Source organism: Oryzias latipes, chromosome 5, assembly GCF_053564925.1.
Source record: "Oryzias latipes strain Hd-rR chromosome 5, Olatipes_Hd-rR_3.1".
NCBI lineage: Eukaryota > Metazoa > Chordata > Actinopteri > Beloniformes > Adrianichthyidae > Oryzias > Oryzias latipes.
Genome location: NC_136241.1, coordinates 22,863,042 through 22,890,475, shown reverse-complemented (window position 1 = coordinate 22,890,475; position 27,434 = coordinate 22,863,042). Strand labels below are relative to the sequence as shown.

Genomic DNA, 27,434 nt, shown 5'->3' with positions numbered 1-27,434 from the left:
GGGTAAAGTACCACACGCAAGCACACCTTTTCAAAATACACAATCAATCAACCTAAAATGGATCTGAATCCGGATAGTGACGGCTGGGGGAAGTTTCAGGAGCGAAATGGAGGTTAACTCCAAATTCTTCTTATGTTCACAAATGTTTCAAGTTTGATTTAGTTCAATTTTTCATTGATTTGCATATTTATATTTTAGGCAGGTGTTTCATTTTTTTTTTGTGTAGCCTCTTCTTGAGTTTACTATCGGGACTGCTTCAGTGTCAGATGTAAAATATTCAGCCTGCATAAAATTGAACAAACCAACGATTTTGTTTAAAAGTGAAATGCATTGTATTTGAGATTCATTGGCCTCTGTGAACGAATGAATGAATCATAAGTGATTAGTCTACCATGTTGGCTGAGGCATTTTTTTCAACTGAGTAACAGACCAAAAAAAAAACAAAGCTGATTTATTTTGCTATTATGTTACTGGTCCGGTGTAGGTACCATGACTATTCCCGTAATGCAATAACTGTTCAGGGTCTTTTCGACTGAGGATGATGTCAGACTTCGGTAGCCCCACTTGGACAAACTACATAGCGTCCAGATCTGCTCGGGCTCTACATATTTTCATTTCACATTTCCTTTTGTAATATAAAGTTATTTTCTCTCAGAAGTTGTGTCTGACATTATTCTTTGTAATGTTAATGAAGAGATTTTGCCACAACCCACTTTGTAAACAGATCTGTGGCTTTTTTAATGAACCTGCTGCTCCACACAAGCGAACCGTGTCTCTGATCAGAGCAACATATAATATATTCTTCCATGGTAGTATTGTAATTTGTCCAGATCAATCACTATCTGAAACTTCATTGTACCAACGGACATTCTTATGAGGTGCCGTGTAGGACATAATTCAGAATTAGCATTCACAAACACATATGAAATCTCTCACACACACTAGTGAAATGCTTGTATACATACAACTGAAAATGTATTCATTCACATACACATGTGAAATCTCTCACATACACATGTGAAATCTCTCACATACACATGTGAAATTTCTCACATACACATGTGAAAATGCTCTCACATACACATGTGAAAATGCTCTTACACACACTACTGAAAATGCTCTCACATACACATGTGAAAATGCTCTCACATACACATGTGAAAATGCTCTTACACACACTACTGAAAATGCTCTCACATACACATGTGAAAATGCTCTCACATACACATGTGAAAATCCTCTCACATACACTACTGAAAATCTTCTCACATACACTACTGAAAATGCTCTCACACACACTACTGAAAATGCTCTCACATACACATGTGAAAATGCTCTCACATACACATGTGAAAATCCTCTCACATACACTACTGAAAATGCTCTCACACACACTACTGAAAATGCTCTCACACACACTACTGAAAATGCTCTCACATACACATGTGAAAATGCTCTCACATACACATGTGAAAATCCTCTCACATACACATGTGAAAATCCTCTCACATACACATGTGAAAATGCTCTCACATACACTATCCAAAATGCTCTCACATACACTACTGAAATTTTCGACAGAAACGGAAGGCATTTCAGTAGAAACGGAAGTTGGCTGATTATCGCGAGATAATCATTCGTCTGAATCATTCGAAAATGGCAGCCGGTTGCGCAAGGAAAACCACCGAAACGTGTAAGTATATTAAAAAATATCCAGTATCTGTTGTAAAATATATTTGTAAATACTTAAGATGATGTGTTTAATATGTTATATTCATCAATCAACAACCTAGATTGTTTTGAAGCTCATCAATATCAGTAATGCTAAAGCTAACGCTAACGCGAATTAGCGCCGAAGGCTAAAAACAAACGCTAGATATTACATCAAAAAGCAGTGACTTCTAACCGTAGTCACAAGTTATTAACACATGTTTTAAATGTGTTCATATATGTAGGGACAGACGAGGATGAGGAAAATCCGATCCATTTGCGGATAGAGAAAGATAGCCTGTTTGTTTTCAAGCTAGCTCGTGCCAGATGGGTAGAGACATATGATCAGATTTGACTTCATTTTAATAAACGGTTAATCGTTGTCGTACTGGGTTAAAGGTTTATGTTAAAGACCCAGAAGAGAGAGGAGGAAAGGGCTAGAAGGGAGGAACAGCGACAGGAGTGTCTGTTAAGTTTACTTGAGTTGAAATTATTGTTCTAAAATGTAATGCAGCCATTGTTTTTCCAATTTGTTTAATAAATGTATGAACAAAAATGAATAATTTACATGTATTATTTAAATCTGAGTTATTTTTAACAATCTTAAAAGGATTTTCATATAAATATCAGATGTACATATTTAGAATTTCGTTTTATATGTTAATATTTATTTTTATACATGTTAACAATAATCCTGGTCTTCTAGAGTCATGTGTGTCACAGTTGGAGCTGAAAGGAAAGCAAAGATTTGTCCTTGCAGACAGACGTGACTCTGCTCGTCCTGCATGTTCCTGGTGTTGTCCTGCTGTGGCTCAACATCTGTGGCTAAGCAGTCGCCTTTGCTGATGCACAGAATGTGCAGAATTAAACTGCAGGCAATGATTTTCATTGCAAAGGTTGGTTTTACTTCCAGTGCCCCCAGAAATATTGCTCTCCTCCTCATCTTTATCATGCCAAATGCTCTCTTCACAACAGAGCGTGTTCTGGAGTGGTTCTGGTTGTAACTGCCTCAATGGCATTCATTCCTCATGGGTTCCCTGTAGGGTGTCAGCAGCATGATGGGATGTGCAATGCAGGGATACCCACCATCACCCAAAAGGATCCTTCAGGTGGGTTTGTTTGATTTACATAAATTGGGCTTTTACGTAGAACCCGTGAATCATGGATTGATCCTGGATTCCCAACAAAAATATCTATAAATTTGGCATTAGAGTCACATACAGCATGCATTTTAATGGAATAAAAAAGCTTCCTGTTAAAATAACAAGCTGCATTTTCTTTTAGGGCCTTTATTCTTATGTGGCAGCCATCAATGCTCCTTGTGACCCTTTGGAAGGAGAAAGACCAAGCGAGCTGCTAAAATCCAGAGGCGACTTATGGTAGTTCATTCCCACTGGGAAGCTGGGTGACCCTGCTCATCAGCTGGAGGATGCGGTCTGCCGTCCTGTGGACAACATCGCTCACGGTGGACCGTGTCATGTCAAAGACTCTGGCTACCACACTGTAAGATGTGCCACACGCCAGCCAGAAAAGAAACACCAGGACGTCAGTCTCCTGTGACCCCCCAGAGTGTGAGGAACCCGAAGCTGATGCTTCAAGACCATCGACCCAGATGCTCGATGGTCCTGCGGGTCAACCGAAAATCCAGTCTTTTGTCGGACTGACCGTCAGCGTAAAGGGCCAGGACAGACACCTTTGTGTTGGTAAAGCAGTAGAGACGTGGAAGACCCTGGAAAATGCAACATTAATTATTTCATTGAGGAAATTAAATCACATTTTTTTAATGTTTCTATTTATTTTGATGTCTTACATTTTAGATTATGAAGTATTTATTAATTCTGGAAAATCTCGTGGTTTTTATTTGGCTGGGTTTTTGGATTTTCATTTAAACTTTTAAAAATGAAAGTTTTTGTTTTGTTTTTGTTTAAAACAAGTGATATGGTTTGACTCTGAATAAAAAATTCTAAACTTTGAACTCACAAGTGTTTCATGTAATTGGACTACACAACTCACTTGAAAAAGAATGTTAAACTCTTACCCAGCAGACTGTGTAACCTTGAGCATGATTAGTAACAAAGTTTAAGTTAAAGTTTAGGTTTAACTAAAAAAAAAGCTTTAAGTTTAACTCACAAGTTATTCTGTCTGGTCAGGGCATCCAGAGGAAATCTTCTGAGATGTCTGCTTGTCCTTGCCGTCCTGTGATGCTGCATATCTGCTCGTTTTCAGTTTGATCTCACGAAAAACGGTTGAATTATTGCCAGGAACACGGACAGATTCATTTTCAAAGCCATTTTCAGTAAGGTGTAAGAAAACTACAGAAAAAAATGCCTTCTTGCAAGAGCCCGTTAATCGTTCAGCGGCACAAAAACAAAATAAATATTGGCATGAAAAAATAACTTGGGGGTTTATTTATGAACAAATACATTAAATCAACACCAAAGTGTTTGTAATTTAATTATTTATAAATCAGTCAAGTTTTCCATGATCAGAACACAGCAGATTCATAAATAGTCTTTGTAAAATGTTCATATTTATTATGTTTTTACTCTGACAAATAAGTGTCATTCTCCGCGTTAAATAGGAGTAGTTCGCCTCCAGACCAGGTGGTGGCGGTAATGCGCCACTTTGTTTCCGTGTCAAGCGCGTTATGAACAACACCCAAAAGAAAAAAGTACTGAGCACGGGTGTCTGAATTGCTTTTAAATTCAGAGAACTATATATAGTTCTGCACTATATAGGGTTTTAGTAGTTAGGGATCAGGGCAGGAATTCGGACACAGGTTCATTTCCACTGAAATGCATTCAGTCGACCAACTTCGTTTCTAACAATAAAGTAAAAAAAAAAACGTTGTTTCTACTGAAATGCCTTCCGTTTCTATTGAAATTTTCACATGTGTATGTGAGAGCATTTTGGATAGTGTGTGTGAGAGCATTTTCACATGTGTATGTGAGAGGATTTTCACATGTGTATGTGAGAGCATTTTCACATGTGTATGTGAGAGCATTTTCAGTAGTGTGTGTGAGAGCATTTTCAGTAGTGTGTGTGAGAGCATTTTCAGTAGTGTGTGTGAGAGCATTTTCAGTAGTGTGTGTGAGAGCATTTTCAGTAGTGTGTGTGAGAGCATTTGACATGTGTATGTGAGAACATTTTCAGTAGTGTGTGTGAGAGCATTTTCAGTAGTGTGTGTGAGACCATTTTCAGTAGTGTGTGTGAGAGCATTTTCAGTAGTGTGTGTGAGAGCATTTTCCGTAGTGTGTGTCAGAGCATTTCACATGTGTATGTGAGAGATTTCACATGTGTATGTGAATGAATACATTTTCAGTTGTATGTATACAAGCATTTCACTAGTGTGTGTGAGAGATTTCACATGTGTTTATGAATGCTAATTCTGAATAATGTCCTACACGGCACCTCATACATTCTATCACATGATTGACGTCATCCTCAGTCGAAAGGACCCCGAACGGTTATTTCAGGCCGAAAATGGTTGTGGTACCTACACCGGCCCACATGAGATCAGATGGGTTGAATGTGGCCCCTGAACCAAAATGAGTTTGAAAGCCCTAATTTGGGGAATACAAAGCTGAAAAAAGAAGGTAGTTTGGCAAATAAACAAAAAGATGCATCAATATGTCCTCATGGGCGGATCTGTCTCCAGTACCCTCAGCTGCAGTGTAGGGGCACCACAGCCTGCCACATGCAGAAGTTCTCGGACGATACAGCTATTGTGGCATACATCAAAGGAGAAGAGGAGAGGGAGTACAGGCGGCTGGTGGAGGACTTTGTGGCCTGGTGCGGGGAGACTCAGCTGCAGCTGAACATCCAGAAGACCAAGGAGATGGTTCTGGATTTCAGAAGGAAAGCCTGAACACCTCAGCCCGTGGACATAGAGGGAAAAAGTTTGGAGATGGTACAGACTTAAAAGTAGCTGGGGTTGTGGTGGACCACAAGCTGGATTGGACTACCAACACGGACCAGCTTTACAAGAAGACCCAGTCCAGGCTGTACTTTTTCCGGAGGCTGCGCTCCTTTAACATCTGCACAAAACTGCTCCACATGTTTTATCAAACAGTGGTGGAAAGTGCTTTCCTCTATGCTGCTGAGTGCTGGTGCAATACCAGCAAGAAGAACATCTGCAGGCTCAACAAGATCATCAAGAGGGCGAGATTTGTGGTGGGACTGAAGCTGGATCTTGTGGAGGAGGTGGCAGAACAGAAAACTCTGAGCAGGTTAGGGGCCACCATGAGGAATCCCTCACATCCCCTACATGAGACCTTCACCAACAGGAGGAGTACATTCAGCAACAGACTGCTGTCCCAGCGCTGCTCCACAGAAAGACTGAAGAAATCTTCTGTTCCTCGTGCCATCAGGCAATACAAGTCTCTGGCAGGGAACCTTAGAAGCAAATTCTTGTTTTTATTTATTTATTTTTATTTCATTTTCTTACCCACTAATTTTAAATTATTAATCTTTTTATCTATTAATCTTTTTAGTCTCTATCTATTTTTTTATAATTTTTATTGTTTTTAATATGTGTATGTGTTTTATGAGTGTGAGCAGATAGCCATTTTTAACTTTCCTCAGGGATTATTAAAAACCTATTCTGTTCTATTCTATTCTGTCAATAAGATAAAAAGAAAATCTAGTGTCTGGTGGTGACACTTTGCTAATAATCATAGAAATCATTTATACATTTTTGTGAAAAAGCAACTTTTTTAATTCAAACTTCTGTCCTGCAGGAAAGCCTAGAGTACATCTTCCTCATCATCTTCTCCATAGAGTGCTTCCTGAAGATCATAGCTTATGGATTAAATGATATTACTGAGGCACACAAAAAACAAAAAATGTTGAGGATGGGTGGAAGACCAGACAAACACTGAGAAAAAAAGAACAAGTAAAAGATGATTTGTTGTGTTGTGAATTATTGTGTTGTGTTGTGAGTTATGGATTCGTGTCGTGAGTTAATTGTTTAGTGTTGTGAGTTCTTGTGTTTTGAGGTATTGTGTTGTGTTTTGAGTTCTTATGTGGTGAGTTATTGTTTCGTGTTGTGAGTTAATTGTTTGGTGTTGTGACGAATTGTAGTATGTTATTTTGTGTAGTGTTGTGACCCTTCTGGGCCACCGCACGTATGTGTTTAGGAAACGCACAGCAAAGAGTTTTACTTCTTTGGCACATTTAGTGATAAAACTGTTCTAACTCTGACTCATTTCTTTAGAAAATTTCAAAGTGAAGCAACCATCGACAAAAGTGACAAATCTCATTCCTGACCGTTTGCTTTGGAAGTGTTTTTACTATGGGTTCTGTTTGCAGTTTCAGGCCAGGACTTATTTGACAGATTTGCCCATTTTTACCTGCAGACAGAATGTTTCCACCTGTAAGGACAACTGTGAATGAGGCTCATTGGGGCTTTGTTTTAGAGCAGGGGTGGGCAATTCCAGTCCTCAAGGGCCAGTGTCCCTGCAGGTTTTTGGTGTTTCCTTGTTTTAACACAACCATGACAAACACGACTGCCATCAACAGAGTTATGCAGACCTAGTTGATGTGGGGATGATGATTATTAATTAAAATCAGGTGTGTTGAAACATTTCTAAAGCCTGCAGGACAGTGGCCCTTGAGGACCAGAATTGCCCACTCCTGTTTTAGAGTAAGGCTTTGGGAACTCTTTAGACAGAGTAAACTTCAACCTTGATAATGTCTCACTTCATTGTTCTTTGTGTGAATTGCTCTTCGTCTGGCCCATCCCCTGGCATCAATAGGCCCAGGCAGGGGCTATCAAATGGGGATTTTCTGGGGCACGCAAACCCCTCCACCGCGATAAGGTGGCAATTCAAGGAGGGGGAATTTTTTTGGTTTGTTTTATTACTTTCTAATTTTACTTTTAAGATACATAATACTTTTGCTATTTTTTTAATTTCATTTTATTTATTTTTTTATTCTAAGTATTACGGGACTAGAATTTGGGTTTTTTTTGGACAGAGGGAGAAACCAGAGCACCTGGAGAAAACCCTGTAGTTAAAAAAGGCTTTTATTTGCTATTTATTTATTTTATTCCATTTTATTTATTGCTTTATTCTAAATATAAGGGGACTAGTGTGTTGAGTTTTTTTTTTGGCAGAGGGAAAAACCAGAGCACCTGGAGAAAACCCTGTTTAAAATAAAAGGGGGGCAGGGGGGGAACAACACAATTGCCTAACCTACGAGAAAAATATAACTGTGCTGTCACTAAAATAAAATATTTTTTTATAATCAAACAAAATAAAAAACTCAGATAAAAAGTAAAATAAAACCGAAGTAGTTAAAGAAAACCTAGCTAAGACGTAAAATGGGTGTCGTGGGAAGTTACTTTTAAAACAATAAAATAAAAAATAGACGAGAAGATACACATTTACAAGATACACATTTAGAATTAAAAAGAGAAAAAGCCACAGTAGTTTTTACCCACACAATAATACATAAATTTTTAACTCTTTAACACTGGAGCTTTTCCTACAGTTTGGCCGTTCTTGGACGGTCATAACTCCATCTAATCTGTTAAAGAATTAAAGCCTAAATGTGTGGGTGTGGGGGGAGGGGGTGGCTTGGCATGTGGGGGCTTGGTGTGTGTGAGGGCTTGGTGTGTGTGAGGTCAATGGCGTATACGTATAAAGCGCTTTTGTACCTTTTCGAAGGCCCAAAGCGCTTTACAGTCACTGACCCTTTCACACACACATACACACACACACATTCACACACTGGTGGCAGCTCCACTGCTGAACACTGGTGCCAACCTTCCACCAGAGGCAAGGTGGAGTTCAGTGTCTTGCCCAAGGACACTTTGACACAAGGGCATTCAGGGCGGGAATTGAACCTGCAATTTTACGATTAGGGTTCGACCGCCCTCCCCCTGCACCACGGCCGCCCCAGGGTTGTTGTGTTGGGGGGGGGGGGGGGTGCAGGACTGTGGTCGGGGTTCCACTTAGTCTTTTTTTCTAGACCTTCTAAACAGGTTCAGGAACCTCCGACCAACACTTTTCTTTGGAGTCTTCTCTTTCAGCTCATCCACCTGCTGCTGTAGTTGATGAATTTGGACCTGGAAATCCTCCTGAGTTTTTCTGATGATGGTCTTTTTCTTCTTGACAACTTTCTTTAGGTGAGCGATTTGTTGTGAAAGGGTGGACTTTTCTTCTTCCAGCTGTTGTCTTTCTTCTTCCAGCTGTTGTCTTTCTTCTTCCAGCTGCTGCTGGCCTTCCAGTTCTTTCTGGACCAAAGCAGCTCTTAACTTGGTTGACTCCTTTACCTCCAGGTCAAAGCTGAGTTTGGCTTGATTGGTTTTGATCCTCTCTTGTTCAATCTTTTCTTTCAACAGCTGTATTTCCCTGTTGAGGTTGGTTTCAATCCTGAAAGCGGCCTCCGTTATTGTCTCAAGCCGTTGGTCACTTTTCTCCAGCTTTTTCTTCAAAATGTCTGTGATCGCATCTTTTTCTCTGATGGTTCTTTTTAATTTTTCCATTTCGCCAGTGGAAAGCAATTCCGAAATTTTCTTTTGAGCTCGGTAACATGCTGCCTTATGCTTCTCACAATTTCTTTCCAATTTATCCATTTCTTTCAGCAGGGAGTCTTTTTCGTCCTCACATCTTTGTATTTCTTCATTCGTCATCTCCATTTGTGAATTCATCCTCATATTATGGTCTTCTTTAAGATGCATTCTCTCCTTTTCAAAATTGTCCATAATGATCTTAAATTTCTCCTCGTGCCTCCGTTTTAGGTCCTCAATGTGATATTGTAGCTTGAAGATCTCACCGCTTGAGTCCGCATTCGATTTTTTTATTGCGGCCTTTTCCTCCTCATGAGTTATTCTTAATTCAAACATTTCTTGCTTGAGGGAGACGTATTCACCCAGCCAGCGTTCTCTTTCTTCAGCCAGCTGATTTTGTACTTTTGTTAATGCCAGCTGATGGTCCTTTACAAGATGCTTTTTCTCCATTTCCAATTTGCTGGTGAAGTCCAACTGTTCCTGCTCATGCTGCACTTTTAGGTCGTGCATCTGACGGAGTAGTTGGACATTCTTTTTCTTGTAGACTTTTTTAGATTTGGTCACCTCAGTCTCCTTGTCCTTCAGAGCTGTCTTTAGCTGAGTGATTTCTTGTAAGACAGAGGACTTTTCTTCCTGCCATTGCTGTCTTTCTTGGTTCTTCTGTTCTTCAAGGTGTTCAGCTTTCCCAGCAGCTTCCGCCAGCATGTAATCTTTCTTCCGTTGCTCCATTTTTAGGTCGTCAATCTGACCTAGTAGTTTTACAATCCTTGTCCTGGAGACCTTTTCAAATTTGCTCATGATGGTCTCTTTCTCTGTGATGGTTTCTCTTAACTGTTCCATGGGCTTCTCATTATTGGAGAGCGATTCCAAAATTTTCTTTTCAGTTGCGGCCTTATCCTCCTCATGAGCTTTTCTTAGTTCAGCCATTTCTTGCTTGAGGGAGGTGTTTTCTTCTCTTTCTTTAGCCAGCTGTTTTTGTGTTTCTGTCAGGTGGCTCAAAGAGGTTTCAGCTTTTGCTAAAAGTTCTGTCTTGTGGCTCATCTGTTCTTTAAAGTGATCAGCTTTCAGTGCAGCGTCCGCCAGCTTCTGATCTTTCTGCTGGAGAAGCTCCTTCAGACGCTCTACTTCACTTTTCATAGTGTTCTCTACTTGAAGTTCTTCTGCGTTCTCCACTGAGGTCGACTCAGAGGTTGAAGTCGGCTCATCCAAAGCAGTTGCGCTTTGTTTTCCCTTTCCCAAAGGTTTGATTTCTTTAGGCTGAGTTTTTTCAGGGACAGACACCCGCTTCACAGGAAAGAATGCAGCTGGGCGAAAGGAGACGGGTGGAGCAAAACTTAAGGGTTTTAACCCTAAAGTTTGGTTTTGCGGGCAGGTTTTAGGCTTGGCGTTTTCCCAATCCTGCTGTCTTTTTGGTTCTGGAGTTTCTAGCGTCTCGGGAAATTCTTCATCCTCACTTTTATAAAGGGGAGAATAATCATAGTGAGGAGTTTCTGGAGTCTCAGGAAATTCCTCCTCATCATCAGAAGGGGGAGAGTAATCATTGTCTTCGTCAATGTCATCCCAGTCCATGAAAGTGGCTAGTTTTTTAGGACTGGTAGAATCAAACCAAAATTCAAAAGTGGACTCATTCTCCACAACCAATTCCAAATTGCTGAGTTGAAAATTCTTTTGGGTTTTTCGGACAGGACGGCGTCTTGATGTTTCCATGGTATGATTTATTGAGGTTTCTAACAACAGTTTGACAGCAAATGTTCTTTGTAAACGAAGGCACTTCTTAAACTTAAACTCTGTTCTTTGCGATAGACCAAACCTGCGTGCAACAATGGATCACAATCTAAAGTTTTTGCTCCTATTTATAAACTTTTAACACTACATCATGACAGATTATGTTACATCATATGACATCATTTGACATGAAATGTTTTCATTTGAAGTCATATGACATCATACGACATCAACATTTTTAAACTGATGTATCAATTACGTCATTGGTGGTGTGATGCTTAGTGATGCAATCAGCTCTGAAATGGGGGAGTGTTTTTTTTTATTGAGGGGGGGGGTTCGTTAGTTTTTTTTTTTTTTTTAACAAAGATCTATTTTTAGGGTAAAGAAGCACACGCAAGCACACATTTTCAAAATACAAACTCAATCAACCTAGAATGGATCTGAATCCGGATAGTGACAGCCGGGTGAAGTTTCAGGAGAGAAATGGAGGTTAACTCCAAATTCTTCTTATGTTCACAAATGTTTCAAGTTTGATTTAGTTCAATTTTTCATTGATTTGCATATTTACATTTTAGGCAGGTGTTTCATTTTTTTTTTGTGTAGCCTCTTCTTGAGTTTACTATCGGGACTGCTTCAGTGTCAGATGTAAAATATTCAGCCTGCATAAAATTGAACAAACCAACGATTTTGTTTAAAAGTGAAAAGGATTTTATTTGAGATTCATTGGCTTCTGTGAACGAATGAATGAATCATAAGTGATTAGTCTACCATGTTGGCTGAGGCATTTTTTTCAACTGAGTAAAAAACCAAAAAAAAAACAAAGCTGATTTATTTTGCTATTATGTTACTGGTCCGGTGTAGGTACCATGACTATTCCCGTAATGCAATAACCGTTCAGGGTCTTTTCGACTGAGGATGATGTCACACTTCGGTAGCCCCACTTGGAAAAACTACATAGCGTCCAGATCTGCTCGGGCTCTACATATTTTCATTTCACATTTCCTTTTGTAATATAAAATTATTTTCTCTCAGAAGTTGTGTCTGACATTATTCTTTGTAATGTTAATGAAGAGATTTTGCCACAACCCACTTTGTAAACAGATCTGTGGCTTTTTTAATGAACCTGCTGCTCCACACAAGCGAACCGTGTCTCTGATCAGAGCAACAGGAGTCTCGTAGCTTCGTGTTCGCAGGCAGGGAAGATGGTTTGTTATAGTGTTCGGTCCAGAGAAGGGTCCGGAAGGCAGTCCGTTTGGCTACAAATGCACTTAATAATCATAACAATGATAAAAGCACGTTTAGAAGATGATCTCGCTCTGTGTCGGAGCTCTGTTTGTTTACAATGGACCACATAATATCTTCTTCCATGGTAGTATTGTAATTTGTCCAGATCAATCACTATCTGAAACTTCATTGTACCAACGGACATTCTATCACGACGTCATCCTCAGTCGAAAGGACCCCAAATGGTTATTTCAGGCCGAAAATGGTTGTGGTACCTACACCGGCCCACATGAGATCAGATGGGTTGAATGTGGCCCCTGAACCAAAATGAGTTTGAAAGCCCTGATTTGGGGAATACAAAGCTGAAAAAAGAAGGTAGTTTGGCAAATAAACAAAAAGATGCATCAATATGTCCACATGGGCAGATCTGTCTCCAGTAACCTCAGCTGCAGTGTAGGGGCACCACAGCCTGCCACATGCAGAAGTTCTCGGACGATACAGCTATTGTGGCATACATCAAAGGAGAAGAGGAGAGGGAGTACAGGCAGCTGGTGGAAGATTTTGTGGCCTGGTGCGGGGAGAATCAGCTGCAGCTGAACATCCAGAAGACCAAGGAGATGGTTCTGGATTTCAGAAGGAAAACCCAAACACCTCAGCCCGTGCACATAGAGGGAAAAAGTTTGGAGATGGTACAGACTCACAAGTACCTGGGGTTGTGGTGGACCACAAGCTGGATTGGACTACCAACACGGACCAGCTTTACAAGAAGACCCAGTCCAGGCTGTACTTTTTCCGGAGGCTGCGCTCCTTTAGCATCTGCACAAAATTGCTCCACATGTTTTATCAAACAGTGGTGGAAAGTGCTTTCCTCTATGCTGCTGAGTGCTGGTGCAATACCAGCAAGAAGAACATCTGCAGGCTCAACAAGATCATCAAGAGGGCGAGCTCTGTGGTGGGACTGAAGCTGGATCTTATGGAGGAGGTGGCAGAACAGAAAACTCTGAGCAGGTTAGGGGCCATCATGAGGAATCCCTCACATCCCCTACATGAGGCCTTCACCAACAGGAGGAGTCAGGGCTCCAGACTGCGAGCAATTGGTCGCATTTTGCGACCAAAATTTGAGAGTGTGCGACTGAATTTTACATCCAGTCGCACATGCGCGACCAGTAAATTTGCCTCCCCCACCCTTCGTATTTTTTATACATTAAACGTGGAAGGGGCACGTCAATGATCAATGAAATAATCAATGAGACGCAAGTCCACACGGACGCAGGCAGACACACACACTCGCGCACATACTCATGAAACGCGAGCACGTACACTCTCGCGTGATACCTGTCTGTGAGGCGGCCACTGCGTGTGAGAAGAATAGGGAAAGCCACTGTAAGTGGCTAAAATGCGTGGAGGGGGAGGGGCCTAGAGATAATCGAGTGCGCGTTAACATCTGTGGGAAGGAAACTGAGACAAGTATCACAACCTGATATGCGCGTCTGAGCTATGAGCAAGTGAACTATTGATTCGTTCTTCTGACCTGCGGCTAGTGTACCAGTGCCAGAGTGTACAGCAGGGGTCTCAAACTCGCGGCCCGCGGGCTATTTGCGGCCCCCAAGATGATATTTTGCGTTCCCCGCCTTAATATGAAGGTTTAATGTTACTGCAGCCCGCCAGTTTGTATGAATGACACTTTTTCATTGTCGTGCGCTGAGCTGACAAAGCAACCAATCACAGTGGGGTATATGACTCTTGGGGGCGTGGCAATGACCGGGCTTGAAAGCAGGACACCTGACAGCCCCCTCCCCGGACCACATTAAGGAGTTCCTTACTTTCCTTTAGAACAGGGGTACCTATGGCTCGCGAGCCATATATGGCTCTTTTGATGGTCACATGTGGCTCGCAGACAACTCTTTAATTATACTTTTATTTCATTAGACCAGTCCTTCTCGGGCGCGATGCGATGCCAGAGGCGCGCAGTAGTAGCAGTGCTTAGAGAGAGAAATCTGCGCCAGTGCTATCAGTTACTATTATCTATTATTTCACAGAGTTTGTACCAGCTGGAAACCTGTGAATTGCCGTGCTCTTTCTCAGAGACGGGAGCGCGCAGATGCGGGGACGGGATGTGTGAGGGAGAAAGCAGAGGGGGGGGGGGGGGGGGGGGTGTTGTGGGGACAGGCAGCAGGTATATCGCACAGGGATTGTAAAAACGTAGAACCCGCTGCCCGTCACTCACTGCAGCGTGTGAGTGTGTGTTTGGCTCCATGTCTGCATGTGAGCAGTCTTTCTCACATCTACAGAACATTCATACCTATGATGACGTTTAAAGTCTCAACGCCTGAACGAAGCAGAAACTCACCACGTATCAACCAGACTAGACCATCAGAACTACCACGAGAAATACTCATCATTTATTAGCAACAGCATAACAATGTTACTAAAAAAGAATCCACAGACTTATTGTACTTTAAAAATGTTGAAATTACATCAAATGCACACATTCATTTATATATTTAGTTTTAAACATATTGTCGCGGACTGAGTTGGATGGCTGTTGGGCCGCGTTAAAAGTTCTGGAGTTCATTGAACGCGTCAAGCAGAGATCTGATTGGCTCTCAGTTCTGTCGCTCAGCCTGTTGTTAGGTAGTTTGGACCAATGGGGTTCAGCTATGGGCCGAATAAGGGAAATGGGAGGGCTGCAGCGGGAGCAGGGGAAAATAAAGTTGGGAGAAGCGCTCTCGTCTCGTGTCGGCGGGAGAGATTCAGGAGCTGCTGAATTAATTGAACGTTGTTTGTTGCGGTCTGCAGTAATCGGAATAAAGAACTTTAAAAGAGGTTAAGTCTCCGTGCCTCAGTGTGGGGAAGGGACACTACATTATTGTATGGCTCTTTCGAAATTACATTTCAAAATATGTGGCATTTATGGCTCTCTTGGCCAAAAAGGTTCCCGACCCCTGCTTTAGAACGTATTTATTCGCTCGTAATTTTTTTAAATACATGCAGTCCGTGCTGAACTTTTCTCTGGGCCGCACAGACCCGGAGGAAGGTTTAGGTTTTGGTTACGGTTACGGCGGCGCATCAAAGGGTTTATGCACGGCCGTTACGGCAGCACACCGCTCCCGCGGGAGTCGGGTCAGCTGAGGAGAATAAATGTCCCACGCGTACATGCGTGACAGCTAACGGGGCTTGAACTTTTAACACGCTCGAGCAAAAACAACATTAGTTTTAGACTCACTGAAAATACGTGGGGAAAATGCAACGATAGACATGTTTGAGATGAACCGGCACCTCGCGTGGATCATTGGGGAGACCAGGCGGGGGGGCTGTGAGATGAAAGCGAATCTGCAGCAAGACTGAAAGAGAACAGGAAATTTGAGTTGTCCTTAACATTCAATTTAGTTTTAATATTCTTCTCCCCCTTAGTATGATCTGTGTTATTATATATTTTATGATTATTTTAAGGTTTTGTGATGGATGTTGCCTTTTTTAATAAATTGGTATTTTAAATTATTTTAATTAATCACTCCACTACAAAAACCATCAGGACACATGTCCCATAATGCATTGTTTTGTAGTCTGTAGGGCAGCTTTCAGTCAGTTCAGTTTCCAGCTGTGTCCGGGTAGGTTTGCCCCTTGCTCCCACCCCTTTCTCGCGATATTTTTGTGATCTCAAACACGCTTATTGTGCATCTTGGCTGCACCTATTTGGTGTCACAAAGATAAATTTCCATCCGTTTTCTTTACTATTTGTACTGTCATGACAGCGATGGTGCTGTCAGTTTACCTTCTTGTTGCATCTTCAAAAGTGCAGAATAAAATGTGACACTGAATTTGAAACAGCACATTGTAATTTCTGCGTCTATTATTAAAGTATTTATTAGTAATACAGTGGAAATGAGTAGATTTGGTTAGCATGTTGATTTACGGTGTGCGCCCCTAAATTTTCTGGTTGTGCCCCTAAAATTTTCAGTTAGGGGCCACTGTGCTCCTAGTGAAAAAAGTTAGTCTGGAGCCCTGGGAGTACATTCAGCAACAGACTGCCGTCCCAGCGCTGCTCCACAGAAAGACTGAAGAAATCTTTTGTTCCTCGTTATTGCTTTTAATATGTGTATGTGTTTTATGAGTGTGAGCAGATAGCCATTTTTAGCTTTCCTCAGGGATTATTAAAGACCTATTCTATTCTATTCTTTTCTATTCTATTCTATTCTATTCTGTCAATAAGACAAAAAGAAAATCTAGTGTCTGGTGGTGACACTTTGCTTATAATCATAAAAAACATTTATACATTTTGGTGAAAAAGTGACTTTTTTATTCAAACTTCTGTCCTGCAGGAAAGCCTAGAGTACATCTTCCTCATCATCTTCTCCATAGAGTGCTTCCTGAAGATCATAGCTTATGGATTCTTATTCCACGCAGACGCATACTTACGAAACTGCTGGAACATTCTGGACTTTGTCTGTGTTTCTGTTGGGTGAGTAGACCTGTTGGTGTGCTTTGACAGGCTGGTGGAAAGTTGAAAGATGAGTTTCAAGTTAAGCTCGTTTAAATAAACACAATCAAAAATGCACATTCAGAACATGTTAAAGGGCGCTTCTGTGATGTGCATAAAACATTTGTGGACATTTTTTTAATACCATCATTTAATTCATTATAGGGAAAAAACAGAGTCCCACATCTGATTAATAAATATAGAATAATTTCATATTTTCCTACTTATTAAAAAAACATCTTTATCATAATGATTTTTTAAAATATAAAACATGTCTAAATAGATTTTTCTAGGCCATCACTGGCATCTTGCGCATTCTCAAGTGGGAGGTTACATTCACAACCTAGATTACAGCAGCAAACTACTCCGACTTGGAGCTATTTTCCTTACTAAAATGGTTTAGCCTAAGTTTTGATCAAAATTACTGACTCATTCTAACCAAAAGTACAAAAAAAACTGATTTAGTTTTATGGGCTGTGTAAGGGGTGGGTTTTTCTACTAGATGATATGTAAATATCATAAAAGTCCAGGTCAAGACTTCACCATTTAAAGAGACTAGAATTAATATAGTTTTGCAGTTATTGAAATTGTGTTTAAAGCATCCTAAAGTTTCTTTTCATATCTTTATGTTGAAAACTTTTTAAAATTCTTGTTTAATTTGTCAGAAAACTAACCAGATTTTTTTGCTCTATAACAGAAAAGTTAGACTTGGCTGTCATATTGGATCGTTTTACCTACTCTGTGAGCATGCATGTCACATGACTTAAAACTATCACTATTTTTAAAAGAAACGATAGGGCTTCATGGGTTTCAGGCTTTTGTACAAAGACTTTACATCTCTAATTGGGATCAATTCTGTGCTGGAGCTGCCTCCTCCAGTAGGTCATCATACTGAGGAGAGAGGCTCTTCTTTCCCGCTGCATGTTCTCAGAAATCAAAACCCATTGCTGCTTTGTTCAAACAAATCAGATGTTCTCCGTTTCATTTCAGGTTGTTTACCGTAGCTATGGATGCAATCAACCACATTAGTGGAGTGGAGGCTCCGGTTGGAGAAAAAGGTGGTGGCTTTGACATGAAAGCTTTGAGGGCTTTTAGAGTCCTCCGGCCCCTCAGACTGGTCTCTGGAGTCCCCAGTAAGTTATTGGTGCACCACTGAACTGCTGTTTGAACTAGAGCATGGGGCTTGACTCCATGATAAATTGAATTTTTTTTTTTTAAAGGTTTCCAACTCACTTATGCTCAGGTGACTTGTAAATGAAAGAAGTTTTACTTGAGTCTCCTAACTTGAAAATGTCTAAAACCCTCTGCCACACATCCAGTTATGCGGACGGAGAGGTAGTGTTTCTGATCTACACAAAGTTTTCATCCACTATATCTAGTTGATGGGAACCTTTGAAAGGAAGCTGTCTTTTAGCTCTTCCTTCAATGAATAAGAACTAATCAGTTACAGTTGCATTGCAATCACTTACCTAAGACGCTCAGGGCTGTAAATGTATGAGTGAAAAGAAGCTCACAAAATAAATGGTAAGACCCAATTCTCTGAATAACTTTGGATAGGCTTCAGGTAGCTGGAAACAATCATCAGGGTGCTCTAAGAAGACAAGAAGCGGGCAAATTGACAGGTTCTGGGGGGTTGCGCACACTAGTGGATGAGAGCAGGGATGGGTGAAAATAAAAAAAAAGGGATCAGATATCCCAAATTATTTTTCTGTGATCAGAGGCATGTCCAAATCCAGAGGTCCAGAAGGTAGAATCCAAAATGGAGAGGCGGAGAATAGGCATGGAGTCAAAAAGTCCAAATGGACTGTTAAGTAAGGGTTACTTAATTAGCACTGATTCATTTTTACTGAGGCCTCCAGGGGCCAGTAGATAAAAAAAATAAAAAATCTGATAAACCGCGCACGGTTTATTAGGTATCAGGTTTATTTTTTTAACCACTGGACCTTGGAGGGCTCTGTACATTTCAGATTAGTTACAATTATGCATTTCTGGGTGAGATGCACAGTACTGTAAGATAAGCTATGCAAAGGTTTCAACATAACAAGGTCTTGTTCAGTCTTGTTCGCTCTACTTTACCCTTTTGATTTAAATTACTAAGTATAACTTCTGATCGCTCGTTTTATTTACGAGTTGGAAGTACATTTTATCTCATGCTGCACAACAATGGCAAGTAGCTGCCCAGAGGGGAGTTGCTAAAATATATAACCTTTACTTTTTCTACCAGATCATGAACCAATGAAGTTATGCTTATGTTTAGGTTAACAACAGTAGTACATTGGAAAAAACATCCTGTTTGGTACAGGAAGTCTTATTTTGAAAGGAAGTATGCAAGCTTTTGTGAAGAGTAAAAATCAATCTTACACTTTGAGAAATGCTATTTTCTCTTCATATTTCTGCTTTTGTTATCGCAAAAAATATAGTTCAAATTTAATATAAAAGTTACAAAGCAGCATTAATTTTTCCTTAAGGGCAAAATAAGACTTTGCGGCTCCTACTTTCATCAATAAGGTACAGACACAATTGGCTCTTTTACTGTTAAAGGTTGCAGACCCCTGATTTAGATAAATGTAACTCTTTACTAACCCTGCAGTTTTTTCACTTTCTCTGTGACTGAAATCTGTTCACATTTGCAATGTTTTCTATTGGAATTAAGGTTAAAGATCTTAGAGTTTGCTTTTGCTGTGATGTGAGATACTTCCACATGTTGTTTTCCAACTTAAGGAACACCTGTTTATAGGAAAAAGCCTATTGGTTTAATTTGATATGACCTGAGAAGTTTCTGTCTCTACACTTGAATCAACTCGACTCCACACAGGCTTAAAATAACAATGTGGCCCTGCTCTGGTTTTTGGACACAATACTTTTACAACACTAAAAACTGTATTTTGCAGCTGAATAAACAAACAAACAAACTTTGATACAGGATTTCCAGGAATTATGATTTGATCCTGCTTTTGCTCTTAGGTCTACAGGTTGTGATGAACTCCATCCTGAAATCCATGCTCCCTTTGTTTCACATCACCTTACTGGTATTCTTCATGGTGACCATTTACTCCATCATGGGACTGGAACTCTTCAAGTGTAAAATGCACAAGACCTGTTACTATGTTGGCACAGGTACACAATATGAAAATTGGGGAAAGGGGAAATCTTATCACAACCACTGTGTTTTTTAGCCATTTTCCTTACAGGCTAATCCCCTCAGAGTTCGATTTATAGTTCTAAAAAGGTTTGGCCTGACCTGAATTCACCGCAGCCGCAAAACTGACCTGCTTCAAGAGAACTGTCGGATTTTTAAAATAAAAATTTTTTGACTAATTTTTAGTATATTAGAGGAACGTGTGATTAATAATGACTTCAATGAGATAAAACACGTGCAGCAGATTCCAGTTGGCTCATCCGTGCTCCTTTACCTGACCGTGTACCTCGTCTCTGGCTCGCCTCTACTACTGCTTCTTCACCTGGCTGTGGATACTGTCTCCGGCTCGACTCGCACTCCCGGCCGTCCCCCCAACTAATCTTGATAAAGCTCGTCTGCTGAACTTTAAATGTGTAGTTGTAGATTTAGATAAGTTAATTATTCTCTAGGAGTTCTGGTAAATCGCCTGTCCATCCGGGGGGAGGATCCCTCTTTCATGTGGGCACCCCTGAGGTTTCTTGGTTTTTTCCGGAATCCGTTTTTTAGGAGTTTTTCCTTACTGCGAAGGGGGGTCTAAGGGCAGGGATGTCCAGTTTAGTTTAGTCTGTTTGTTATTTCCATTTAGTATTTTCCTATTGAACTCTATGTATTCATGAACCTTTTGATTTAATGTTTTACTTTTTCAACTACCGATACGAAGCCCATCGAGACGACTGTTGTTGTGAATTTGGGCTATATAAATAAAATTGAATTGAATTGAATAGCTGCCTAAGTTTAATTGGGTGAAACTTTATCCCAATAGCTGTTGAGAGCAGAAGAGGCTGTCTACAGAAAGTAGCGCTAGTCTAAGGGTGTGTCCAAATCTGTCTTCTACGCATTATGAGATTTTTCACAATGTAGAAAAAACAGTCCACATGAAAATGTAGGGTCCAAGTTCAGAAAGGAGGATGAAAGCATAAAAGACATGACTGGACCTTGAGGAATGAAGGGTACAGCAGCTGCGGATCTCATGAAATCAGGACTCTCTGGCCCACAGACATCATTGCATCAGTGGACAATGAGAAGCCAGCTCCTTGTGCTCAGGCAGGGAACGGTCGAAAATGCCTCATTAATGGGACAGAGTGCCGAGCTGGATGGCCAGGGCCCAACAATGGAATTACGCACTTTGACAACCTTGGATTTTCCATGTTAACAGTCTATCAGTGCATCACCACACAAGGGTGGACCGATGTCCTGTACTGGGTAAGTTGCTTTGTTTTCAGGGACTTTTATTGCAAGTAAATTCAATTAAATTTTTTATTTGTGTGCAAGTGTGACATGGTATTTTTTTACCCTACACTGCAGACAGACACTCAATTGTTAGTTGTTATGTCTGCACAAATGTACATGGGTCCCCTAAGGTGCAGGGCCCCGGGGTCCTAGCTCTGTTAAGCGTGGGGACCTAGGGGTTAACAGAAACATCAGGCAAACGTAATACCTTCCCTTTTTGCACTTGTTGCCATTCGTGAACTTCCCAGTCCCCAAATTTCAAAATGGATAAGAAAGAGTAAGTGGTTTGTGCTAAAACAAAATAAAAGAAAGTGTCTTTTGTGACACTTTAAAAAATGAAGATTTTTTTCCAGTGATTCTTTAGTCAGGACTGATACAAGCCTGACTGAAGAATCAATGGACAAAAGTCTTAATCCTTGTTTTCTGCATTTAAGTAATCCTTAAATTTGTGTGAAAGCTTCTGTAGGAATGAACTGCCTTTATCTGTGGCCTCTGTGTGTCTAAACATTGTGTTTTGTCGCTAACAGGTAAATGATGCCATAGGAATGGAATGGCCGTGGATCTTTTTCACCACTCTCATCCTGGTGGGCTCATTTTTTGTGCTCAATCTGGTTCTTGGTGTTCTCAGTGGGTAAGAGGAGCTTGATGTCGAAAAAAAACAAAAAATCTTCCCAGTCTAACATGAGGCTATACGTATTATCTCTGAACACCACAGTTACCCTTTGAACGCTGACATGTCTCCCATCATGGCAGGATTTTGTTAGGATTAGAGTTAATGACAAAATCTATTCTCTAATATGACCAGTTTTGATAAGTGAACATTAAAACAATATGAAGAAAAGTCAGCTATAGAAAGGAACTTTCTTTTTGATTACAAATCAGACAGCAACATTATTTTTTTTTTTATTCAGGGAATTCACTAAAGAACGTGAAAAGGCCAAATCCAGAGGAGAGTTTCAGAAACTGAGAGAAACCCAACAGCTGGATGAGGACCTGAAGGGCTATATGGACTGGATCACGCAGGCGGAAGTCATTGATAACGATAACGACAGACAGGGTAAGACCGGCCCTGTTTCATGTGGTGGATCATGAAGTCATTTCAGTCTTTTCAGACAAAGTCAGAATCCCTAAATGCTGTGACTGTTGTTGCCTGCTGCACTTTGTTAAAAGAAGCGGCCCAATACCTTCATGAGTCTCTATGAGTCTGGATATGGTCTCCATCACCAACAGAACATTCTGTGATAAAGCTGTGTACGAAAAGGGGTCAACTAATTAAATCCATTTAAAACCAATGACCATAAATCTTTTTATCGTCATTTTTTATAAAAATTGTTTTATAGAACTTGTTTTTAATGATCATCAATTTTGTGGATTAAAATGTCAGAAAACCTTTAGGAACTTTTCTAATCCAAACTGAAAAGGAAGGAATTGCTGCATTTTTTTTGATGAGGACACGTGCAGAGAGGAACATCAATCCCACACCGTGAAGGAAACAGTTTGCATTATTCACACACAACTCCATCAGATGCAGATGGTGATTCTAACCACATGGATTTTGTTGTTACTGAAAAGAACCAACAGCTTTGATAATAAAAAGTCTCAAACAAGAAACATAAATGCAGTACTAGTGGTTCTGATAACATCTGCAGACTTTTTGTAGGGAGACAAAGAACCCATAGGCTTCTCAGATGAGGTAACCACGGTAACTGACTCTCAAGTTTAATAGATTTGTCTCAGAATGCCATAACTGTTTCCAAATGGCCACAATTGTAGGATGTACAATTGGACTGCAAGATTAACAATTCAAAAGACAGATCTGACTTTGTTTTATCTCATCTGAAGTTACTGCTCATCAGGACCTTTACTAAAGCTGACCACTAAAGATGCCTGCATTCACTTTCAAACTTATTCATCACAACCAATAAATTACAACAGGATGAGTCACATTCATACATGTGTTTTTTCAGGTCTGCTGCCTTTGGAAAATGGGAATTCAGAAGCTGGGAGTGTTGGTCAGATGGACACCATGCAGCTGATCATCTTCTACTAGTCAGTTTTCCATAAATAAAGATTTTCTATGATCTGTTTCTAACTTTTGGGCAAGCCTGCTGGAGGCACATGAAGACAAATACTCCGGGTAATATTGTCAGGTGTCCCATAGGTGACCATTGGAGCAGTTTCAGGTTTACTTTTCTGGTTCTCCTCTCATAACACAAGTCTGTGTCTGATGCATACTGGAATAAAGAACCAATAAAGACTCTTTCTGCTTTTTGCAGTAAGCTTGCTCGTAAGTGGAATCGCTGGTTGCGGCGGAAATGCAGAGTGTATGTGAAGTCCAAGTTGTTCCACTGGTGGGTCATCATTCTCGTCTTGCTCAACACACTGGCAATAGCAACAGAACACCACAAGCAGTCCCAGAGACTGACCAACTGGCAAGGTCAGACATTTCACAGTCCGTTTAAACGTTAACATTTATTTTTTCTGATTTTTATAAAAAAGATTGGCTTGAAAAAGAAAATGTCATACAGCTGTTATGATAGATATTTGGCCCAAGAAAAGGGTCTTTATAGGTATAAAGTCCCATCACAAAAATGGCTTTTATGATTCTCCACTGTAAAAACAGGCTCCCTAAATAAGTCAAAAATTCTTAAAATTTGAAATTCTTTCTCTAGATAAGCAAACAATTCTGGCAGTGAGGTAAGAAAGTCTGTTTTGCCAAAAAAATCTTATTTTCAGAAAGAAATTTTCATCACTAAGACATGTTTGCTTGAACTAAAATAATTTTGCTACAGAAAAACTTTCTTTACAAGATTTTCTTTCTTTCAAGCCAGAAAAAAAAAAATCAGTTTTTTTTAAATCAAGAATCTTTTCACTTTCTTAAGGCCCAGTTTTTGTCCAAGTCCAAAGTCTAAATTTTTCAATTCTTCTGTAGTCACCTCCTAGGGTCTCATTTTCTTCCTAAATTCTCTTCACCTTTTCTCTTCTGCTGCATCTCAGTCTTCAGAAATATTAATTTCACCAACGGGTTGAAGGAAACTGTAAAGTTACTTTTTTTATTATTATTTTTTTACTGTTTTTCTGTTGTAACAAACTGTTTAACAAGGTATGCCCACTGATGTTCCAAGTTTCTGGCATTTAGGGTGACGCAATGATATAAAACTCTCGGGCTGTGTGACCGGAACTTCTTTTTTTAAGTGTGGATTATCAGTTTTTAATCCACATCCTGCAGCCAATCAAAATGGAGTTTTCACCCAGAACATGGCATAAAACAGACCACTTCTGAAACATTTGATTGTTATTGAATGTTAACAACCAGTTCTCCAAAAAAAAATGAATGACATTCCTTTTCATCTGATTTGTTCCTGCTCTGATGTCATCTGCTGGCCCTAAACCCTTCGATCATACCAAGAGACCACCAACAAGCTTCTTCTGTCCATGTTTGCCCTGGAGATGTTCATGAAGATGTATGCTCTGGGTTTACCCCCCTATTTCATGTCTCTCTTCAACCGCTTTGACTGCTTTGTTGTGTCCATTGGCATCCTGGAGCTCATCCTCGTCCACATGGGCGTCATGTCAGTCATGGGCATCTCAGTGCTCCGCTGTATAAGGCTGCTGCGCCTGCTCAAGGTCACCAGGTAAGACTAAACAATATCTGAAAACTTCTTTTTTTTCATTTTCTTTTGTCAGTGTGGTACAAACAGTTATTTTAAGATTAACACACCTTTTTTAAAGTATATACATCTGAAAAAAGGGGGGGAAAAAGTGGACAAAAACAGATTTGTAATGTTGACATGTTTTTGGACCAAATAAAGCTTAGTGACTGGTTAAAAATGTAAAAATGTTGTGTTTTCCAGATACTGGACATCGCTCAGTAATCTGGTGGCTTCTCTCCTGAACTCCGTGCGCTCTATCGCCTGCTTGCTCCTCCTCCTCTTCCTCTTTATTGTCATCTTCTCCCTGTTGGGCATGCAGGTCTTTGGAGGAAAGTTTAACTTTCCCAATCAACCCCAGCCTCGCAGTACCTTCGACAGCTTTCCTCAGGCTCTCATCACTGTGTTCCAGGTACAAAACTTTTTTGTCATCAGTTGATTTACCAACAGAATAAAGATTTTCATCCCTATAAGCCATCAAGACAAAACTATACTCAAAAGTTTATCAATTATAATAATGCTGTTTTTTTATTGTCAATTAATCTTTTATATTAGTCCACCCATTTGTTCATATTTTTAGTATTGCTTGATCATGCCGCATACATTGAAGTCTAAATAATGTGCATCAGATTCTGACAGGTGAGGACTGGAATACAGTAATGTATGATGGTATTTTGGCTCATGGGGGTCCGACCATGCCTGGCATCCTCGTCAGCCTCTACTTCATTATACTCTTCGTCTGCGGAAACTGTATCCTTTTTGAAAGATTTGGATGCGCGGCTGTATAATCTCAACATTGATGTCCGGTTCAAAGCAGTTCAAATCTTTAACCTGTTGTCTTTAGTTATCCTTCTGAATGTTTTTCTTGCCATTGCTGTCGACAACCTGGCAGAAGCGGAGTCTCTGACTTTAGCTCAAAAAGAGAAAGCAGAGGAGAAAAAACGCAAGAAAGCATTGAGGTCAGTTTTCAGAGCAAAACACATCAAAAACATTTTTATGTCAGAAAAATCTCCCTAACAGGAATACTCAAAAAGCAGTATTATTCATAAGTATTGATTATTGAGCAGAACTCTACTGCATACAACAGGAAATCACCTATGGAAAAAAACAAACATTAAAATACCATAAAAATATAAGCTCCACAGACAGCACAATAAGATGAAAAGATGAAGCCAAAATCATCTAAGGGAACCTCTTTGTTCCTGCAGGCCAAACATTTCTGACAAGGCCACAGAAGAGAAAGCTCTTCTGGCAAAGAAGCTGGCAGAGCAACGAGCCAAAGGGGTCGAGGGCATTCCAACAACTGCTAAGGTATAGATGTGAGGAAAGGACACAAGTCCATATCCCCAACTTGACATCTTCTTCTGTTTTTCATCTGCAGCTCAAGATTGATGAGTTTGAATCCAATGTCAATGAGATCAAAGACCCGTTTCCTCCCGCAGACTTCCCAGGTAAGTACCCCCCCTCCATCCTTGGTCTGTGAGCCACAGCTCAGATGGGGTCTACCGGCTGCCTCTCTGGTCACCAGGTGATGATGAGGAGGAGGACCCTGCGATCCCAGAAAGTCCCAGACCTCGCCCAATGGCTGATCTGCAGCTGAAAGAGGAAGCCGTCCCTATGCCAGAGGCCAGCTCTTTCTTCATCTTTGGACCTCAGAACAAGTAAGAAGCTGCTTTTAAGGGCTAGGTGGCTTGAAATTAATGTAACTTTAAAAAAAGAGACACTGATGTTTGCAGTTATGTCTCCATGGCGGATCTGTGAAGCTTTGCTCCATTGATGCCAGAATTTCTTCAAAAAACGTAGATTTAAAACAGGTCTGCCTTTTTTTTCTCCTGGCTGTTCCAGGTTTAGGAAGCTCTGCCATCGAATCATCAATGCAACCACCTTCACCAACATTATCCTCCTCTTCATCCTGCTCTCATCTATTTCTTTAGCAGCTGAGGATCCTATTGACCCTGTGTCTCCCAGGAACCAGGTTAGAATGTGCATGTTGAGTCTTTTAAATCTTCATACCTTTGGGATGTACCGGAAATGATGGTAGTAATAACCTGATGTTTTAGGTGCTGGCCTATGCTGACATCGTCTTCACATCAGTGTTCACAGCAGAAATAGTGCTGAAGGTAAAGGTTGTATGCTTATATAACACGTTACTACCTTTTTAGAAGGTCTAAAGCGCTTTTCAGTCAGACCCATTCACCGACACATTCACACACTGAAGATGTGTGACCTATAACCACCAGGAGCATGGACAGGCAGGGCAGGAAACCAAACCTGCAATCTTCTAATCAAAGGTTGACTGATCAACCTCTGCCCCACATCCGCACCATATATATGAGTGAATCATTTTTTCCAATTTTCCTAACCCATTTTATCACTCAAAATCTAAATGAACCAGATAAACCATTTGAGAAAACCAGCTTATAAAAAAGACAATTGAACTACCTTTTAAAAACTATCAAATAAAAAGATCTTTTTAACCAGATTTAAGAATTACCGGTATGTGATGTGATTCTGCTTTTAACAGTGTTAATTTCAAATACATTTTAAATGCTATTTTTAATTATTTCTTTTTTATATTTTTATTTTTTTACTTTTAGATGACAACTTATGGAGCCATTCTTCACAAAGGATCTTTCTGCCGGAACTCCTTTAATATTTTGGATCTGCTGGTGGTCAGTGTGTCACTGTTGTCCATGGGCATGGAGTAAGTGGAGTCATTAGTGA

At 40.3% G+C, this 27,434-nt stretch overlaps 2 protein-coding genes and 1 long non-coding RNA gene across 4 annotated transcripts in view; 2 read left to right on the top strand and 1 right to left on the bottom strand.

Moving 5' to 3' along the window:
- LOC101160313 (dihydropyridine-sensitive L-type skeletal muscle calcium channel subunit alpha-1-like) overlaps positions 1-27,434 on the top strand; it is a 63,409-nt gene that overhangs the window by 17,462 nt on the left and 18,513 nt on the right. Inside the window, exons 3-20 of one of the 2 annotated variants that reach the window (XM_011475232.3) lie at positions 16,495-16,634; positions 17,643-17,785; positions 19,617-19,769; positions 20,828-21,033; positions 21,588-21,691; positions 21,972-22,117; positions 23,028-23,109; positions 23,337-23,497; positions 24,470-24,695; positions 24,915-25,122; positions 25,340-25,460; positions 25,555-25,669; positions 25,919-26,021; positions 26,092-26,161; positions 26,239-26,371; positions 26,556-26,685; positions 26,771-26,830; positions 27,308-27,414. In XM_011475232.3, the coding sequence (XP_011473534.2) occupies positions 16,495-16,634; positions 17,643-17,785; positions 19,617-19,769; positions 20,828-21,033; positions 21,588-21,691; positions 21,972-22,117; positions 23,028-23,109; positions 23,337-23,497; positions 24,470-24,695; positions 24,915-25,122; positions 25,340-25,460; positions 25,555-25,669; positions 25,919-26,021; positions 26,092-26,161; positions 26,239-26,371; positions 26,556-26,685; positions 26,771-26,830; positions 27,308-27,414 (2,408 nt within the window). Of the gene's footprint in view, positions 1-16,494; positions 16,635-17,642; positions 17,786-19,616; positions 19,770-20,827; positions 21,034-21,587; positions 21,692-21,971; positions 22,118-23,027; positions 23,110-23,336; positions 23,498-24,469; positions 24,696-24,914; positions 25,123-25,339; positions 25,461-25,554; positions 25,670-25,918; positions 26,022-26,091; positions 26,162-26,238; positions 26,372-26,555; positions 26,686-26,770; positions 26,831-27,307; positions 27,415-27,434 lie in introns of those variants that run through there. The other variant, XM_078947513.1, reaches the window with a different exon arrangement.
- Positions 2,471-3,246, top strand: LOC144992190 (uncharacterized). The gene is made up of 3 exons (XR_013656062.1): positions 2,471-2,606; positions 2,686-2,819; positions 2,995-3,246. It is a non-coding gene; the product is annotated as an uncharacterized LOC144992190 (long non-coding RNA).
- Positions 7,613-11,764, bottom strand: LOC105354121 (uncharacterized). Its single transcript, XM_011475285.4, has one exon. The coding sequence runs from the start codon at positions 10,928-10,930 to the stop codon at positions 8,666-8,668; it is 2,265 nt and encodes a 754-aa protein (XP_011473587.2). The 5' UTR covers positions 10,931-11,764; the 3' UTR covers positions 7,613-8,665.